Source organism: Physeter macrocephalus, chromosome 14 (genome assembly GCF_002837175.3).
Source record: "Physeter macrocephalus isolate SW-GA chromosome 14, ASM283717v5, whole genome shotgun sequence".
NCBI lineage: Eukaryota > Metazoa > Chordata > Mammalia > Artiodactyla > Physeteridae > Physeter > Physeter macrocephalus.
In genome coordinates this window covers 62,310,403-62,329,701 of record NC_041227.1, presented here as the reverse complement: position 1 = coordinate 62,329,701, position 19,299 = coordinate 62,310,403, and the positions used below count along the sequence as shown (strand labels likewise).

The 19,299-nt window shown below is 42.5% G+C and overlaps 2 protein-coding genes across 6 annotated transcripts in view; one reads left to right on the top strand and one right to left on the bottom strand.

Annotated features, from left to right (window-relative positions):
* The window catches only part of CRYM (crystallin mu), a 29,609-nt gene extending 25,526 nt beyond the window's left edge, over positions 1-4,083 (top strand). Inside the window, exon 8 of the mRNA XM_007120553.3 lies at positions 3,744-4,083. Coding sequence (XP_007120615.1) covers positions 3,744-3,808 — 65 coding nt within the window. The 3' untranslated portion in view covers positions 3,809-4,083. The remainder of the gene's footprint in view (positions 1-3,743) is intronic.
* A 3,891-nt stretch (positions 4,084-7,974) lies between these two features.
* Positions 7,975-19,299, bottom strand: part of ANKS4B (ankyrin repeat and sterile alpha motif domain containing 4B) — a 50,489-nt gene continuing 39,164 nt past the window's right edge. For 4 of the 5 annotated variants that reach the window (XM_055090035.1, XM_055090034.1, XM_028498527.2 and 1 more), the window contains one exon: positions 7,975-9,801. In XM_055090035.1, coding sequence (XP_054946010.1) covers positions 8,712-9,801 — 1,090 coding nt within the window. In that variant the 3' untranslated portion in view covers positions 7,975-8,711. Of the gene's footprint in view, positions 9,802-17,053; positions 17,520-19,299 lie in introns of all 5 variants that reach the window. The other variant, XM_055090032.1, reaches the window with a different exon arrangement.

Below are 19,299 nucleotides of genomic sequence, written 5' to 3'. Positions count from 1 at the left end.
CTTGTGCTCCACAACAAGAGAGGCTGCGACAGTGAGAGGCCCGCGTACCGCGATGAAGAGTGGCCCCCGCTCACCGCAACTAGAGAAAGCCCTCGCACAGAAACGAAGACCCAACACAGCCAAAGATAAATAAATAAACAAATAAAAATACAATTAAAAAAAAAAAGAGAGAAGTGGTTGGGGGTGAGGAATGGGAATGACTGAAGAACAAGCAGACAGACAGAAGATAGAGGAGTGTGGGGTCTGAATAAGCTCCAAGTGATGTCTCTAGGGGTTTTGTAAGGAAGTCTCTGTTCCTGATAAGTGGAAGAAGCATGAAAGGCATGTACTGTCTCAGAGATATAGATGCACTTATTAGATACGTAACCTTGGCATGTACCACTTCTTTGAGCCTCAGTTTGTGTACTTTTTAAATGGGAATCAGATGTGAAGTGTGCTTGTGAGGACTATAAATAGTATGTGTGAAACATCCCACAGATAGTAGGCACACAGTAAATGAATGCTAAGTTGCCTCGAAATCTTTTTTTAGTAATGAGAATGGATATGAAATGGAAAGGAAAAAATGCCCGGGTATCATTCTTATTAGTGAATTCAGTCTTGTCGATTGGGAGGGAGTTGGCCTGGGGAAATGAGGCATTCCACATCTGTTCCCATGTGTCCTCTGTCACCTCCTTTTCCCCGCCCCTTTCATTCTTTGGAGTGTTTGGTATCCCTTGTGACCATTTCTAGGCTCAGGGTCTGTTTTGCTGTCTCTTAGCCATCGGCGCCAGCAGACCTGACTGGAGAGAGCTGGATGATGAGCTCATGACACAGGCTGTGCTGTATGTGGATTCCCAGGAGGCTGCCCTGAAAGAGTCTGGAGATGTCCTCTTGTCAGGGGTGAGCCTCCTTTCTGGTGGGCTGTTGCCTGGCTGGCCTCACCTGGATCCCCGGGTTTCATTAACACCCCCTTCTGTCTGGCCTGCTTCAGACCTCGGTAACCCTTACCTCTTTGTGGGATGACAGCTCCCAAACATCTCTCAACCTTTTCTAATCCCCTTCCAGAATAATGTGGCCATTATGTGGTGATGTGTTTTCCTGTCCCCTTTGCCTGAAGAGAGCAGCTTGATGGACTGTTCTGTTGGACTGGGCTGTCCTATAAAGCAGTAGCATTGGAAGATAGGAGCCTGTTACAGCCTGGAAACTTTCCCAATGTGGCCAACAAATTAGGACTAGGGTTGGCCACTTTCTGGCCTTTTTTTTTGTAATCAGGGCATAGAGGCAAGAAGGGGGCTGCCAAAATGAGTGTTCAGATAAGAACAGGCCTATTTCCTCACTGACAGTGTCCAGGCAGGACATTCCCCTGGCTACAGATTTGTATCTCTGCAATCACAGTATCACAGAGGCAGATGGTACCCGTGTCCCCTCCCTCAAAAAAAAAAAGGTTTAAGGGGGAGGCTTCCTTCCTGACATCATCCAGTTTACAACAGGTCTTTTTATCAAGTTTATCCCTTATCCAGTTCAGGGACACCCTGTCCTGGCTTCAGAAGCTTGCCCTGAGCAGACATTAGCCCCATGGCCTGGGTCAGTGTGTGTTCATTTGACAGGCCAAGATCTTCGCTGAGCTCGGAGAAGTGGTAAAGGGAGTGAAACCAGCCCACTGTGAGAAGACTACGGTGTTCAAGTCTTTGGGTAAGAGCCACTGCTCCCAAGGCACAAATTAACCAGAGCACAAGGTAGGTTTACCCACTGGTGGGAAGAGGGATGAGTCAGCAGGCTCCACAGCTGAAGCACCGTGAAATCTATCACTCAGGTCAATCATTTACGTCGGCATAGTGGTGAAGCCCATGAACTCTGGAACTGGGCAGTCCTGGGTTGGATTCTCTTCTCTGCCACTCCCTGGACATGCGTCCTTGGGCAAGTGACCTCACCTCTCTGAGCCACAGTTTTCTCACCACCTGTTCCCTGGAGTTTTTGTGAGAATTAAGTGAGATGTGTGTATAAAACAATGTGCACACAGCAAGTGTCAGCATTAAGACAGTGACACTCAGAAGAAGATGTCCTTCAGAGGTGGGAGGGCAGGAGAAAAAGATGTTTAAAAACAGGGAGCTTGGGGCTTCCCTGGTGGCGCAGTGGTTGCGCGTCCGCCTGCCGATGCAGGGGAACCGGGTTCGCGCCCCGGTCTGGGAGGATCCCACATGCCGCGGAGCGGCTGGGCCCGTGAGCCATGGCCGCTGAGCCTGCGCGTCCGGAGCCTGTGCTCCGCAACGGGAGAGGCCGCAGCAGAGGGAGGCCCGCATACCACAAAAAAAAAAAAACAAACAAACAGGGAGCTTAAGTGAAATAGCAGGGAGCCCCAACCTGACAGAGACCCAGACAGGAAGTACAGCCTGAGACCTTTTTTTCCCCTCCTTCCCTACCTTTCTGCTTGCTGATTTAAGAAGGTCTTCAGTCGGGAACCCCATTACTACCTGAGTTAGCACAGGCAGAAGCCCAACAAAGAAACCAGCTTCCAGCGGCTGGCTTTCCCCTCAGCCCAGCTCTCCCATCCCACCAGATTTAAGGAAATGGACACACATGGTAACAGAGCTAATATTCAGCTCCTACACCTAAAATATTGAAATACTCTCAGAAGGGTTGGTAAATATTTGCTGCCCTGAGCCCCTCAGCCTCACCAGACCTTACATATTTTTTAATGTTTAAGCAACCAAAGCTTTAATGCCTGGCAGAGTATTAAGAGTACTCTGACCACCCAGCACCCATGCCAATCAGTCAGTATCCATGCCTTGCCATCTGTTAAATATTTTTTTTAAATCTCTCATGCACAGAAAGACAGGCAAACACAGTATAAGCTTTATCTAGAGCCTGGTTCAAAGACATCACACTGGTCTAGTTGGGTCTGAAAGTCTCACTGTTCCTAGCAGATCAGAGGTCAGCCGGCTCCCTTCAGGAGACACAGCACGGCATAGCCCTGCTCTACACTTCTGAGCAATTTTTACTTTCTCACTTCTGGGGACTGGTTTATTGGCACATCCGTTCATCTAGCAGGTGCATATTAAATACCTGCTATGTATCAAGCTCCATACTGGGTGCAGTGGTAGCTACAAAAATTAATTAAAAACCGGCCCCTGGCCTTTAAGAACATATGTCCATTCAAGCTTAAGGTATGTGCCCCAAACTATAAGACAAAGGGGTCGTTGCTGAAGGATTCAGGGTTTGGACTAGACCAGGGGGTCCAACAAACTGCAGACCACAGGCTAAACCCAACCTACCACCTGTTTTTGTACAGCCCACAAGTGAAATGGTTTTTACATTTTTGAATGATTGGGGAAAAAATTAAGACTATTTCGTGACATGTGAAAATTTAAGAAATTCAAACTAGAGTGTCCATAAAGAAACTTTTCTTGGAACACAGTCAGGCTCATCTGTTTCCCTGTTGTCTATGGCTGCCCTTGCACTCCAACGGCAGAGTTGAGTAATTGCAAGTAATTGGCCTGCAAAGCCTGAAATATTTACCATCTGGCCCTTTACAGAAAGTTTTCTGACCCCTGAACTAACCTCCGAAGGATACGTAAAATTTCTTTGGTGGGCGTTGCTTGCCGTGTTCTGCCCTTTGCCAATAATTCAAGCCTGAACTCACCTCTGGGCGTCAGTCCTTGTTACCCTGATGGACACTGTATCAGGGGACTGCCAGTTCTGGGACCTGGGCTGTTTGAGGAAAAGTTGTTCTGACAAAAGGTGAACCAAATTTCTGTCCATTCCAGGAATGGCGGTGGAAGACATGGTTGCAGCCAAACTTGTGTACGATTCCTGGTCATCTGGTAAATAAAACGAAGGAACTTTGTGTTGAATGGATGCTACAGCTCAAGGGGTATTAAACTAGTTGTCTCATAATCTCTAGATTAAATGAGGGAGCCCAGTGCCCAGTGATCTATAGTTTTGTGCTTATCCTGTCTTACCTTAAATAATGAGATCCCCTTTTGTGTTTGTAGTTAGAAAGCAAGACTAAGTGGCCATTCTCTGTTATGCCAGATTATACTAGCACTCCCTTTCCCCTGTATTTCACTACCTTTTCTAATTCCCTGAAATAAAGCTTTTTCCAATTCTGCAGTTCTTGCTTTGGTAACTTCTATGCCTCACAACAAGGAAAGTGAGGGGATCAAATGCTCCCGTTCACTCCCTGCAGGAGCTCCGATGGCTGTAGTTAAATTTTTTCTATTTTATTAATTGGGATACAATTTACATATCATCAAATCCACCAGTTTAAAGTATATAATTCAGTGTTTTCTAGTATATTCACAGGGTTGTGCAACCATCACCACTGTCTAATTTCAGAACATTTTCATCACTCCAGAAAGAAACCCAGCAGCCATTAACAGTCAGTCCCCATTTCCACTTCTTCTCAGCCCCTGGCAACCACTAATCTACTTTCTGTTGTTATGGATTTGCCTTTTCTGGACATTGGTATAAATGGAATCATATATTATGTAGCCTTTTGTTTCTGGCTTCTTATAATTGAAATTTCAAGGAACAGCAGAGCTTCTCTATTGGTCAGAACTCCTTCAGTCACAATCGGTAGAGACCACAACTCAAACTACCTTAAGTTGAATGAATGAGTGAAGAATGGAATTCATTGGCTCTTATAATTAAGAAGGACACAGGTAACTGGTTTCAGCTATAGCAGTATCCAGGGGGTCCAAGTGTCATCAGGACCCAGTCTTGCTCTCTCTGTTCCTTGGCTCTGTTTTCTTCGGTGTTGGCTGCATTATCATGTAAGCTCTCCCCTGAGAGTGGCAGGATGGGTGCCAGCAGCTCTTGAATCATAGTCTGTCCTCTTCAGCAACCTTGGCAGAAAGAGACATTCTCTTGCTTAACAGTTAAAAGTCTCAGAATGGAGACACACCGGACCATCTAGGGCCTATGCCCATATGCATAACAGTGGCTAAAGGAAATGGAATATGCTGTTTGGCCAGGTCAGGCCCATATGCTTATTATCCCTGAACCACTGCATCATCCAGGGGGATCTAATTCCCCTATTATCCAGGCCTGGGTCACATGCCCCCGCTTGAAGTCAGCAGTGCAATCAGCCCATCTGACCACATGAGCTGACAAAAGGAAAGGGGTCTCTTACCAAAAAGGGGGAGGACTGTATTTTGGGTAGGCAAAATCTACAGGTGTGCACTACAGTATCAGTGTTGAAGGACCATTAGGAATTATCCAGTCCAACCTCTTCAACTTACAGGTGGGAAAACTGAGGTGCAGCAATGCTTTCCTCAGGTCCCCTGGGTTACTAGCAGAGCTGTGTTGTCCATGTCCTGTCGAAGACCCATTCAAATACTCCCTCTCCAATCCCTAGGCTGGTTATAAGTCAGCAGCAAAGAGAAGCATATTATTTTGCTTTGTTTTCTTACCCAAATTCCTCCTGGCAGGTCCTCTTCATGCTGTAGGTAGCTTACCCAAAAGTTTATCATGTTTGCCAGACTGTCTAGCCTTTGTGCTAGAACAAAATACCCACGTGATCTGCTCTGCACACCTCAAGCAACTATGGAGTCTTTCTGGGGATCTTAATGGTCACAACTCTAAGGCTGTGTAGAGAAGGGTGTGTGACGATGAGATTATCAAAAGCACCTTAATTTATTCATAGATTTCTTCTTTCATTCATAAGAGTCCCTACAATAACTCATGCTAGACTGCTAACAGAAAAGACATAGTCCTCACACCAAAGAGCACAGATGACTCTCTCCAACTATATTAGAGTTAGGGCAGGAAACGGATCGAGAGTAGTTTTGCAATAAGTTTTTTGCCTTTCAAAGTTACTCTTTTCCATTTCTCATTGCCCACCCACCTCAAATGCTATGTGAACCACTGAAGTCGGTCAGAATCACAGGAATCAACAGACCAGAGTAATCTGCATCCTGCCTTCAGCCTAGGCATCACATTCTGTTGTTCAGCAATATTTATTGAATACCTGCTGTGTGATGGATTGGCACTTGGTACAAGGGATATATCAGTGAATACAGGACAGAGCAAATTCCCTGTCCTAAAGGAGCTTACATTGTAGTAGGGCAGAACCTAGCTTCTCTGCTAGGGAAGTGGGCATAGGAGAATTCCCAAGAGCTGGAACCGTTTAATTTGCCTCTTTTGCTCCTTGATATGTAAGACCAAAGGTAATTCTGTTTGGTTCATACACTTTAAGCCAGTCTTTGCAATAATCATCAATATAGTATTTACCCTTTAAATGGAACAGGAGTTATTCAGAGAATGGTAGATGAGCCTATGGAGTCTATAAGCTGGGATACCTTAATAAAAATAAAATGCAACTATTGGGGAAAAAAACACCTTCTAACAACCCATTCTGGCCTCACTGTGTTTTATGTTATTCACTGTTATTATATAAAGGGATTATGTTTGCTCTCTCCTTTTTAATCCAGCAATGTTAAGGAAGTTTTATGTGAGGTTTTAAAACCCACAGGACATGCACTGGCTTGAGGTGTTCTTCAAATTCATATCCCTTTATCTCATCACAGAACTGACAGAAAGTCCAATAGGATGGTCCTGGTGAGAACTTCCAGTCCTGCCTGGCAAACATCCCCTTCCCATATTTCTGAGCAAATTGCTACCCCTCCAGTAGGGCAACATGGACAAATTCCACTAGAAATAATCAAATCCCATGAAGCAGGACTAACTCCTATAATGCCAAATTCCAGTAACATTTTTGCTGGCCTGTCTTTTCTTATTTTCCCTGAGTACCTTTCCATTTACCATTCTATCATCTTCCAAGTAGCAATGCTGGTTGCCAGCTCAAAATTCTTTATGCCACCTCTCATTTGCTAGAATACATTGTCAGGCTTTCTATATTATTTTTACCTCTGACAGTGATGTACAAAGCACTGCTGGAAAGCATCCTTTTTGTTAACAGTAGTACTTTCCTAGTGGCTTATACTTCTCCTATATCCTAGCAATGAGTGTCTCATCAGGCAGATTCTGGTGGTTACTTGGAGAGAGGATCCTGGCATCTACAATAAGGACATACTAATAGAGAAAGACTGAGACACTACAAACTTTTTCTGAGTGCCTTCTATGTGACTACTGCTTTCATGTACATTATTTCATGTACAGCTGCAGTTTATTCCAGAACAATGAAATGCAGCATTGGTAAACATAATTATCCCCTAGTACAACATATTTATTCAATGACTGACAACCTTTTCAATCCATTCATTGAGGAAGAATGTGCCAATTGTTCATCAGATTTAAGCATCTGTATCCTCCATGGTGCCTCTTAAAGTAACACAGACAGCTGTGAATCAGGAAGCATGCTGAAGCTTTTTCTATATTATACACATAATGGTAAATTCCATTTAATGCAAGTCTGGCTATAAAAATCCAGTGAAGCTTAGCTATTCAAGTAGGGTTTCAACTTAAATTTGGGATTTCCATTTAAATAACATCAGCAGCAGTATTAGTGTTGACAATTTATATTGTAGAACCTACATGTATTCAGACGTGCAGAAATGGTGATAGACAACAGTAAATAAAAGATATGTATATAATAAGCATAAAAGGTAAAATTTACTTTTACAATTGAATTTTCCCAACAAAGAACCTAGATTTCTTTTTCCTTTTTTTTTTAAGTTTCAGGAGGCACTTACCCTTAGGAAAAATCATCTAACAAGCCAGAGTTCTTTTCTGTATCCTTCTTTCTCTCCTCCCTGACTCTCTTGCTTAAGCACTGTATTAGTCTGCTAGGGCTGCCGTAACAAAATACCACAGACTGGGTGGCTTAAACAACAGAAATTTATTTTCTTATAGCTCTGGAGGCTGGAAGTCCAAGATCAAGGTGATAGAAGGTTTGATTTCTCCTGAGGCTTTCCTCCTTGGCTTTCAGATGGCTGCCTTCTTGCTGTGTCTTCACATAGCCTATTCTGTGTGCGTGTGCACATCTCCAGTGTCTCTACCTCTTCAAAGGACAACAGTCATATGGAATTAGGGCCTCACCTTTATGACCTCATTTAATCTTAATGAGCTCTTTAATAAAGGTCTTATATTCACATACAGTCACATTAGGGATTACGGTTTCAACATAAGAATTTTGGAGGGACAAAATTTAGTCCATACAGGTAACATACATTCTGTTTCTTTCTTCTCTCTCTCTACCTGCCATCTTCTCTCTGTTCCCAGGCAGGAGTACTATAGACCCATTTCTATTACTTGTAAACATGTAAACATCTGTTGAAAGGTTAGACACATTTAAGTTGGGCATCACGCCACAGGCCAATGGAGGAACTTTAGTCTCCGCCAACAGGTAAAGTCATAGAGCTAAGGACAGAACTGGAGTTAGAATCCCCAGCTATGAGGATCAGAAATTAAGCAGCAGCTAATGTGATGAGAGATTATAATTTTAAGTCCAGAGTTAGGAAAGTGAGGAAAGTTTTTTCCCTTCTCTGTCATCCATTTAATCCTTTCTGTATTCAAAAATATCAAAAAGATAATTGAAGAGAAATGTCATTTTCTTATTCCCAGGTCTCCTTGAGTTTCTCATGAGCGGTTTATGTGGACAGGTATAGAGTATTTCTCAGAGTAGAATTTGGGCCTCTTAGATGGACACCTCCAAAACCCTAGAAACCCAGTATTCTGGTATTGGGTAGAGAGTGGGTAATGCCTGAAATGTTTCCAGTGGGCCACAGCATCACCCCACTGCTGCAGACTCACCCAGTTGACCCAACACTCCATCAAAGTCTGGTGTCGACCAACTGCCCAGGCTGTTGTAGCACCTGCTTCCTTCTGTTTATGGCATTAAGGACTTTCTTCCTGGGACCCAGCTGCATTTGTATGCTCTGAAGGTCCTCATCAGAGCAAAGCAGCAGAGCTTCCAGATCAATCTGCTCTCTCATGAAAATAGGAAGGAATTCTTCCAGGTAGTGGGACTGCAAGAACACTTCCAAGGGAGTAGCATCACCCACATCTTCCTCCCATTCCACTTCGTCCTCATCCCAAGGCAGATCGTCTTCATGGTTGTTTTCCGCTCCCTCTTCATCAGCCTCAGCTCCTCCTTGTCTCTGAAGCAATTCACTGGGCATTTTAAACCCCAACTCCCTCTTGCTGTCTGAGATGTCTTCAGGGCTCAATATTCTGTTCCTTCTAAAAACAACATTTCCTAGACCTGGACGGTTGAGAATGGATTCGTGTTGCACACAGCTGTCTGCCTTTGCTGAGAACTGGAGCTTCTCTTTGAAGTCCCCTGAGAAGTGACCTTCCTCCTCCTCCTCCTCCTCCTCCTCTCTGAACACTTCCATCACGTTCTTCTGCCCACTTGTTCTCTCCTTCCCTAACGGCTCTGCTGTATCTTTGTTCTTCTTGAACTTTATTTTAAAGGTGTCTTTAATGCCCTTAGACAGTGACCCAAATGTGTTGGAAGCAGAAACATTTGAAAGGGGTGACCTGGAGAAAGTGCCCTTGGAAGAAGAAAGAGTCCCAGATTCCTCCTTGTTGTAGGTGCGGGCCATCTTATTTTGGTGCTTCTCCTGGAGCCTCTCACACTCTTTGATCTGCCTCCTGGCATTCTTCTGAGCCTGCTCCTTCAGCCTGGTGACCTTCTTGGGGTTCATGATGTTCTGGGCAGTGGCAGCCTTATCCAAGAGACCAACACATTCATTCTGCTCTCTGCTGGCAGCAGCATCCAGTGGAGACCGTAAATCGTTGTCTAGGGCAAAGATGTTGGCACCAAAGTTGATCAGAAATGAGACACAGTGGGCATGACCATTGGAGGCTGCATAATGTAAAGGAGTATTTCCCCAGATGTCACATCTATCAGGATCCCCTCTAGAAGAGAAATTACAAAAAATACATGCTAATTTTTTTCTCTGAACATGAGGTCTAAAAAATAAAAACTAAAAGAACAAAATGCATGTTAATCCTGCCTTGACACTGTTACAAGATAACTTCTGAAAGTCCACATATGTCACATCCAGACATCACATGGCCAGAAACAGAAAAAGCCCATATCTACCCTGTATCTCCTTGTTAGAAGCAAGAAAAGCTTTCTATGAAACTGCCAACATGAGCAACTTTCTTGTCTCGTTGGCCAGAACTGGGCCACGTGCCTAAGGGAAAGGAAATAGAGCTATCTTGTTTATCTTAAATCAATTAGATTTTTCCCCTGTATAGGATTACCCCCGTGGTGTGCTGGTAAATGTTAACAACCAGCTCACCCAGGAAAAAAATCAAGCTCTGATTTATATAGCATGCGCCAATTTCTGTGGTGTAAACACACCACCATAGCACATTTCAAGCTCCTAATGTGACATTACTGGACACAGAATTTGGAAGAGGTGCACAGTCAATTGTGTATAAATTATTCCCACCCCATAGATATTTAATAGATGTGCGTAATCTTAAGAGCAAAGATAACAGTAAAATGTGGTAAAATAATTAGAAAGAAGTAAGTTTTGAGTATTACCTTTGTAATATAATTTATTAAATTTTAAGTTTATATAATTTTTTTTTTTTTTTTTGCGGTACCCAGGCCTCTCACTGTTGTGGCCTCTCCCGTTGCGGAGCACAGGTTCTGGACACGCAGGCTCAGCAGCCATGGCTCACGGGCCTAGCTGCTCCACGGCATGGGGGATCTTCCCGGACCAGGGCACGAACCCGTGTCCCCTGCATATGGCTCACGGGCCTAGCTGCTCCACGGCATGTGGGATCTTCCCGGACCAGGGCACGAACCCGTGTCCCCTGCATCGGCAGGCAGGCTCTCAACCACTGCGCCACCAGGGAAGCCCCTATAATTTTATTTTTAATAATGGACTGTTTATCTGATTCAAACTTCCTAAAATTTAGCAGGCATCTCTCCTGAGCTGGTAAGAGCTGGTTCTGAAACTACACCTTGTACCTTAAATGATCTTGGTCCCTAAGGTAGAAACAAGATAGAAACAAAAATCATAACATGGAGAACACCAAGCTTGTTTCGCAGAGTATCAGGGAAACCACAGATGTCCAAACAACTTGCTGACAGCCCCTCCAATTGATCATGAGCATCACACAGGTGCACTGAGGGACGGGAATGACTGACAGCACACTTTGAATGGCGCAGGCTGAAAATCCAATGCATGTTACGTACTGCACTCCTCCACCTCTGAAATTGTACATGCAACCCATGAAGAGGCATGAAGGACTGTCTGGCCTGTGCAGGGAACCCCTGAACTCTCGAAACTTACCTTGAAACTTACACTTACTTTCCATCAATCATTTCTGAGCACCCTCCCCCTCTTGTTCCCTACTTCCAAGATAACTACTCCATTCAAATGCCAGTCAAGGAGCCAGATCTAAAGCAGTGCCTCTTGTCTCCTTGTTTTCCACCCCGCAATAAAGCCTTTTCTCTCTGCAAAAGACCATTGCCTTGGTCTTTCCATTGCACAGTGGGCAACGAGCCCACTTGCTCAGTTACGGTTCCAGTACACCACTGCTACCCTCCTCTGAGTCACAGGCAGGGAAATGAAAACTGAACAAAACTGGCTCCTCATCAGCAAGAAAGAAGAGAGGAATGGATACTGGGCAGGAAGCAAACAGTGTCTAATACCACTAATATTTGTACAAAGAGTCTATTGATTCCTCAGTTTATTTCCACATAATTATGAGTAGTTCTGCAATGGTTTAAGGTAGAATTGAGGGCATTATTCGATAGCATTATGGCCAGGGCCCCCAGGCCTGACACAGAATCGGGTGCATGGTAGATAAAAAAGATTTGAGGAATGAATATCTACTGGAATCCTGCCCCAGGCTCTAACCCCCACCCCTTGCCCTTCTCCTGTGAGGCCTTGAGTTACAAACAGGCACAAATGAAAAGTAAAGTAATAACTTATTGTTAACTATGGCTCTGACCCCAAGCCACTGTTGAGAACTCTGATAATACAGGTACTAAAGGGCATCTTCCTTTGCCCTAGTCTAGACTCCAAAATCAGGATCTCAGTAAACTTTGGCCAGGCTGGCCCCATGGGATGGCAGGAGAGAGAGCCTGAGAAGGCCTCTTAACATTCCTGGTAAGTAGCAGGTGGAAACAGGAGAGAAGGTCCATGCCCTTGCGACTGGCATGTTAATGCACTGTGGCCTTTCCATTCCTTGCCACTTAAAGTTTGGTCCCTGGACCAGCAGCAGTAGTAACATCACCTGCAAGTTGTTAGAACTGCAGAATCTTGGACGGCATCCCAGACTTCCTGAATCAGAAACTGAAGTTTAACAAGATCCCCAGGTTAGGCTCACTGCAGGTTGAGAGCTGTACTAGTTAAGGGGACCCAACCAGTATCCTATAATTTGGTGAATCAGATTTGTAATTCCTCCATGGGAATCCTTGGCTTCTTCATGCTTTTTGGTTACAAAGCACTTACACATTCTCTGCCCCCCTCCACCACCAACAAGCACAATCTTTCTCTTAGAGAAGGAAGAAAAGAATAATTATCAGAGGGGTAAAATAAGACTCCAAGCACGTAACTGATTTTCTCACCAGTACATGGGCAATACACTTTGGATCAGGCCTGCCTCCAAGTCTACTGGTCTCCAACACAATATGGTCTTATGTTAACTCACTTCAGCTTTTCCCTTTTACCCGCTGTGAGGCCTCAAGTTCAACTCTTCTAGGACTCAGTGTCCTCATCTATAAATTTAGGATAATATTACCTACTCATAGAACTATTACGTGAATCAGTCAACATACATATAGCATTAGAAACGTGCTTGGTACATAATGAATACTCAATAAACTTTACCCATTACCATTTCCTTTGTCTCTAAACTCAAAATCCTAATTTCATATATTTATTTTTTTCTCACACCCATCTAGTAAATTCCTGCAGCACTGCGATGACTCTTGTGGCTTTTTAACACTTATAGTCTTAATTTGTCACATATGCCCTGCCCCCCCACTAGATAATATATCTCAGAGGGCAAAACCTGTGTCTTTTGTCCTTTATATCAACCATATCTCATAGCAGATGTCTCAAACTCAACCTAAAGAAGCCAAGAATGTAATGTAAGTAACTTAATGGGGCCAGGTTTGTTCTTTGGACAAAGTCATAATTAAGTGCAAGTTCCATCTAAAAGAATAGACATTGATCAGCTGTGGCTGACTGCTACCTTGAAAGAAAGCAGACACAATATTGCCAGAGTTTCCATTTTCCAAACAAAGCCAGAAATCCAGAATTTCATGTGAAGCTTTTTGATTTTTAAATGTTGGCTCAAATTTAAGAGAAAAATACACTGAAGTCCAAATAAAACATATTTGTGGGCTAGATCCAGCCATAAGCTGGCAGTTGGCAACTTCCTTCTGAGCAGAGAGAACAGTGTAAGCAGATGCACATATAGGTGATGTTACATATTTGTGGCACCAGGAGTATACTTCAGTGTGACCAGAGATAAGGGAAGGGAAATAAGTTCAAAGAGGAAGGAAAGAAAATAAAATTGAGTCTAAGGAAAGCAAATATATTAAATAACACAGTTCTGTTGCACAGCCTTTTTCCTGATTTAATTGTCTTGGATCAAAGGAAACCTCTTTCAACCTTAAAATAGTTGTATATCTTAAGGGAGCACAGTACCTCACCCCCAAAGATGGAGTTTCACTTCTTATTTATTTTAACCGAACACCACACTCAAAAGACATAAAAGAGGGATTGTAAAACATCTAAGACATTACTGTAAACATAAACATATGGATTAAATTTGCCTGAAATTAGATTGGGTAAGTTAAAAGAGAAATTACTGAGAGGAGTGAACTGTGGTAAGGATGTTAGAGGTATTAAAAAGTTTGGGTTAAATCTACATGCTTCAGGTCGTAAAATAGTGGAATTTTCCCATCCTGAGGGATCTTAAATGATCCTTCAAGATAGGAAGAACATGAAGAAAACCTGAGGTGACCCCAAAGACTATTCTTCTCTTAAGAAACACAGAATTCCAAATTTAAAGATGAAACTGTCAGTAAGCTGATTCATGAGTTTCCCTGGTGCGCTTAAGCTATTTCCACTTGAAATAAATTCTGTTTACAGACAACTTTCCAAATTGATGTACAGCTTAAATCAAAATGTTTACTATTGACAAGTTGGGGGTCCTTCTAAAATCAGTCTTTGTCTTTCAATCCCTGATATCCTTCACATTTCTTGATAGAACCATTACACATACCTGTCCAGATAGTCACAAACTCATTTGATGATCTGAGTCCAATACTGATGTTATTCAATATATTGTTTCCTTAAGCTAAATTCATAAAATTTTGATTTGACTTTTTCCTATCCTTTTTTTTCCCAAAAGATAAACTCAATGAAAAGATTTTAAGTAATCGTATTTTGTCCTTGCTTTTTTGTAGATTAGTACATTTGGGCAATAATTTTTAGAGCTGGATTGCTATTATTGTCACATAATAGGCAATTTGCTTATATTAAATTACTCTGAGAATCTGTTGCATTTCAGTTTCTCCTTTTTTATTTTGCGGTACACGGGCCTCTCACTGCTGTGGCCTCTCCCGTTGCGGAGCACAGGCTCCGGACGCGCAGGCTCAGCGGCCATGGCTCACGGGCCCAGCCGCTCCGCGGCACGTGGGATCTTCCCGGACTGGGGCACGAACCCGTGTCCCCTGCATCGGCAGGCGGACTCTCAACCACTGCGCCACCAGGGAAGCTCCAGTTTCTCCTTTTGAAGTTGATTTGATTTTTTTGGAGTTGTTCTCAGAAAAAAAATAACTCTTTCAAGAAATGTTTTTCTACACAGGAAGGAATATTTAGACTCACTAGTAATCAAATAAATGCAAGTGAAAACAATGCACCACCATCTATTTGCCTATCAGATAGGCAACAAATAAAAAGAATAATACTACTCAGTTTTGGCAGGAGTGCGAGGAAATGAACAATGCTGGAGGAAGCATAAAGTGGTTCAAATTTCCTGGCACAATATGTGCCAAAAGCCTGTAAAACATGGCACCCTTTTGAATCAATAATTCTGCCTTAAGGAATTTATCCTGAGGAAATATCAGACCCTTGTGCAAAGATGAATGATCAAGGATGTTCATTCCAAATTATACAAAAACTGGATTCAAAGTAAATGTCATGAACAAGCAATTGATTAAATAAATTGGGATGAAACCATGAAACAGAATACCAAGTAGCCATTAAAAATAATGGTGTGCATCTCTACTTTTAAGTGCAAATGGTCCATGAGGTATTATTAAATAATTAGATGAAGATTCCAGAACAGTTTGTATAATGTGATTGCCTTTTTAAGGGCTGAACATACGCACATTTAAGTGCATGTTCTCAAAGGGAAACATCTGAAAGGATATACACCCAAATGTTAATGACTGAGAGAATTCATGTGATTTTTACTTTATTAAGTATATTTTCCAATATGACATGAAATGTTACAAAAAGTTTGTATTCCTTTGAGAATCAGAAAGGAAGAAAACATTTCATTTTAGAAAATGAAAAAAAAAAAACTAAAAAAGAAAAATTCATGCACATTTTAAAGGCAAAATGAAATTTTGTGTTATTGAGGCCATCTTCCCAGTGTAGGATAATACATGTAATCGTTGCTTTCCATCTTTAAAATTAAAAAAGAAAGAAAAACAGGTTTTAACAAAGCCAGTTTGGATATTAATGGTTGCCACATGATCCATGGTTCAATCAGGTAGTGGCAGGAAAACACTAAAATCATCAGACTGCAATAGACCTCAATAATTGATTCAATTTTTGATTGGTTTCCCTTTTTAGCCCCCTTCAATTTAATGGGCAATTTGTTTTCACACAAGCGCCTAAAGATTGGCTATGGTGAAAATGGGAGGTGACCTATGAAAACCCTTACAAGATATTTTTATAAGACTACACTCGGCCGACTTAACAGATCTTAAATGCTTCTGGAGAGAAGGAAACAAAATCTGGGATGTACTAGAATTGATCCAGGAGATAAGAGTTGAAAAGGAAGGACTAGAAAAGTCAGGGTTAGAATGTTGATGCCCATAATCAGTTTTTAATAAATATAAATCAATGGACTGGATTTTGACATTACATTGAGAGAAATTACCATGTCAAATAAATAGGTAAAGGGTGGACTATATAACAAAATGTTTAGGGACAAATGACTAACCACTTGGAGAAGGCATAGTCAGATCATAACCCCAAATCTTAAATCAAAGAAATGATATATGAATTATTTAAAATAAAAACTAAAACTAAAAAAAGTACTAAAGAAAATATCTGTCAGGACCTCTCAACCACTGCGCCACCAGGGAAGCCCCTATAATTTTATTTTTAATAATGTTATTAAATTTTAATATTAAAACACCAAGCTTGTTTCGCAGAGTATCAGGGAAACCACAGATGTGCAAACAACTTGCTGACAGCCCCTCCAATTGATCATGAGCGTCACACAGGTGCACTGAGGGACGGGAATGACTGACAGCACACTTTGAATGGCGCAGGCTGAAAATCCAATGCATGTTACGTACTGCACTCCTCCACCTCTGAAATTGTACATGCAACCCATGAAGAGGCATGAAGGACTGTCTGGCCTGTGCAGGGAACCCCTGAACTCTCGAAACTTACCTTGAAACTTACACTTACTTTCCATCAATCATTTCTGAGCACCCTCCCCCTCTTGTTCCCTACTTCCAAGATAACTACTCCATTCAAATGCCAGTCAAGGAGCCAGATCTAAAGCAGTGCCTCTTGTCTCCTTGTTTTCCACCCCGCAATAAAGCCTTTTCTCTCTGCAAAAGACCATTGCCTTGGTCTTTCCATCGCACAGCGGGCAACGAGCCCACTTGCTCAGTTACGGTTCCAGTACACCACTGCTACCCTCCTCTGAGTCACAGTCAGGGAAATGAAAACTGAACAAAACTGGCTCCTCATCAGCAAGAAAGAAGAGAGGAATGGATACTGGGCAGGAAGCAAACAGTCTCTAATACAACTAATATTTGTACAATTTTTTACACAGACTAGAAAGAAAGCAAAGTATTTTCACTTTTTCCCTGTCTCTTGCTGCTGTCTGCAAAATCCTACCCATAAACAGTTTCCAATCAAAACCATCAGGTTGATATTACCCTCTGCTGCAGATTATTTCTAGGGCTTCCAAGTTCCCATGGTAGGCTGCCAGGAGTGTGGGAGTCATGCCATCTTCATCAGAAAGATTCAGATCTCTCTTGGTAGCCTCTTTCAGAAGTTCCAGGTAGCTATCACTAGCAGCTTGGTGGTAGCGAGTGGACATTTTTTCTGCTCACCAAAGCTTTGCCAAATATCACTCTCCAGGCAGAGCAGGAGGTCAGTGAAGCAGCCTTCCTACGAAGCTTGTTAATCAGTGACAAGGAAGAGTGTCAGCCCAGGGCAAAGCTCATTCCAAACTCCCTCCATGGAAGGCAGCCAGAAAGGTTCACAGCACTGAACTTAGACCTTTTCTTTCTGGAATGGCCATGACATTGAATATCGAGGACTGCTGTGTTCATCTTGAATGTTTTGAGGCACTGTTTTTTTTTCTGTCCTTTAACAAGTACTGAATGTAATATTGGTCATCTAGGCACAGAATGTAGAAAACAATTTCAAAACAACTCAGAACTAGTCTAGTTCCCTGGAGAGGTCTATTTTTTAAAGTGCTGTATTGAGGTATAATTCACAAACTATGAAATTCACCCATTTTAAGTGTACAATTCAATGATCATTACTAAATTTAGAGTTCTGTAAGTATCACCATGAAACCAAGCAGGACCCTGTGGGGCCTTCCCAGGGACAGACCCCCTCCTCATCTAGTCCCCCACCTCTTGTTTATAGAAAAGCTGTAGCCTCCTAGGCCTTCCCCGAGTTCTAAAGAGCAAATTTAATCAGAGAAGGGAGAAAAGACAGAAACAAAGGAAAAACCATGAAGCAAAACAAAATAATAACAGTTTAGCCATAAAACAAAGTCAAGGGCCTTCAGTTCCTTCTTGAGGACTATAGATAATACCCTGAACCATATCCTTGAGTTGTTTGGCAGATACTAAAACCCTCACCAGGTGGAAAAAGGTAACAGCATGCTGACCACCAGCACATAGACCCCAGACCAGTTAGAACCAGAAGGTTGATGATTGAGATTCCCAAAATATCACCCTGTTACCTCACCATCAACCAATAAGAGAATTGTGGATGAGATGATCGCACACCCTGCGACCCTCTCCCTCACACTGTGTTTAAAAACCTTTCCCTGGGGCTTCCCTGGTGGTGCAGTGGTTGAGAATCCGCCTGCCGATGCAGGGGACACGGGTTCGTGCCCCAGTCCGGGAAGATCCCACATGCCGCGGAGCGGCTGGGCCCGTGAGCCACAGCCGCTGAGCCTGTGCGTCCGGAGCCTGCGCTCCGCAATGGGAGAGGCCACAACAGTGAGAGGCCCGCGTACCGAAAAAAAAACAAAAAACCTTTCCCTGAAAGCCATTGGTGAGTTTGGGTCTTTTGAGCAGAAGCTGCCCATTCTTCTTGCTTGGCACCCTGCAATAAATGCTGTATTTTCAGTAGATTGGCTTTGCTGCACTGAGGGTGAGCAGACCCAACTTCTGTTTGGTAACAACCATAATCCAATTTTATAACATATCCATAACCCCCCAAATATCCCTCATGCTAATTTGTAGTCAATCCTCATTCCTACTCCCAGCCCCAGGAAACCACTAATCTGCTTTCTGTCTCGACAGATTTGCTGTTTGTAGGCATTTCATATAAATGGAATCATACAATGTATAGTCTTTTGTGTCTAGCTTTTTTTCAGCTTAAAATAATTTTTTAAGGTTCATCCATTTTATAGCATGTAACAATATTTCCTTCCTTTTTATTTCTGAATAGTTTCTACTATACTAATATACCACATTTTCTTTATTCATTCAACAGTTTATGGACATTTGAATTGTTTCCACATTTTGTTTTTATGGATAATGCTGCTATGAACATACAAGTCTTTGTGTGGACATATATTTTCATGTCTCTTGGGTATATACCGAGGAATGGAATTGCTGAATTACATGACAATTTGTATTTAACTTTTTAAGAAATTGCCAAACTGTTTTCCAAAGTGACTGTACGATTTTCATTCCCATCAGCAATGTATGAGGCTTCAAATTTCTCCAGATCCTTGCAGCATTTGCTATCTGTCTTTTCATTTTCAGCCATCCTAGTGGGTGTGATGTGGCATGATTGTGGTTTAAATTTTCATTTCCCTAATGAATAACAATGTTGAGCATGTTTTTTATGTGCTTATTTTTTGTTTGTTTGTTTGGGTTTTTTTTTTTGCGGTACGCGGGCCTCTCACTGTTGTGGCCTCTCCCGTTGCGGG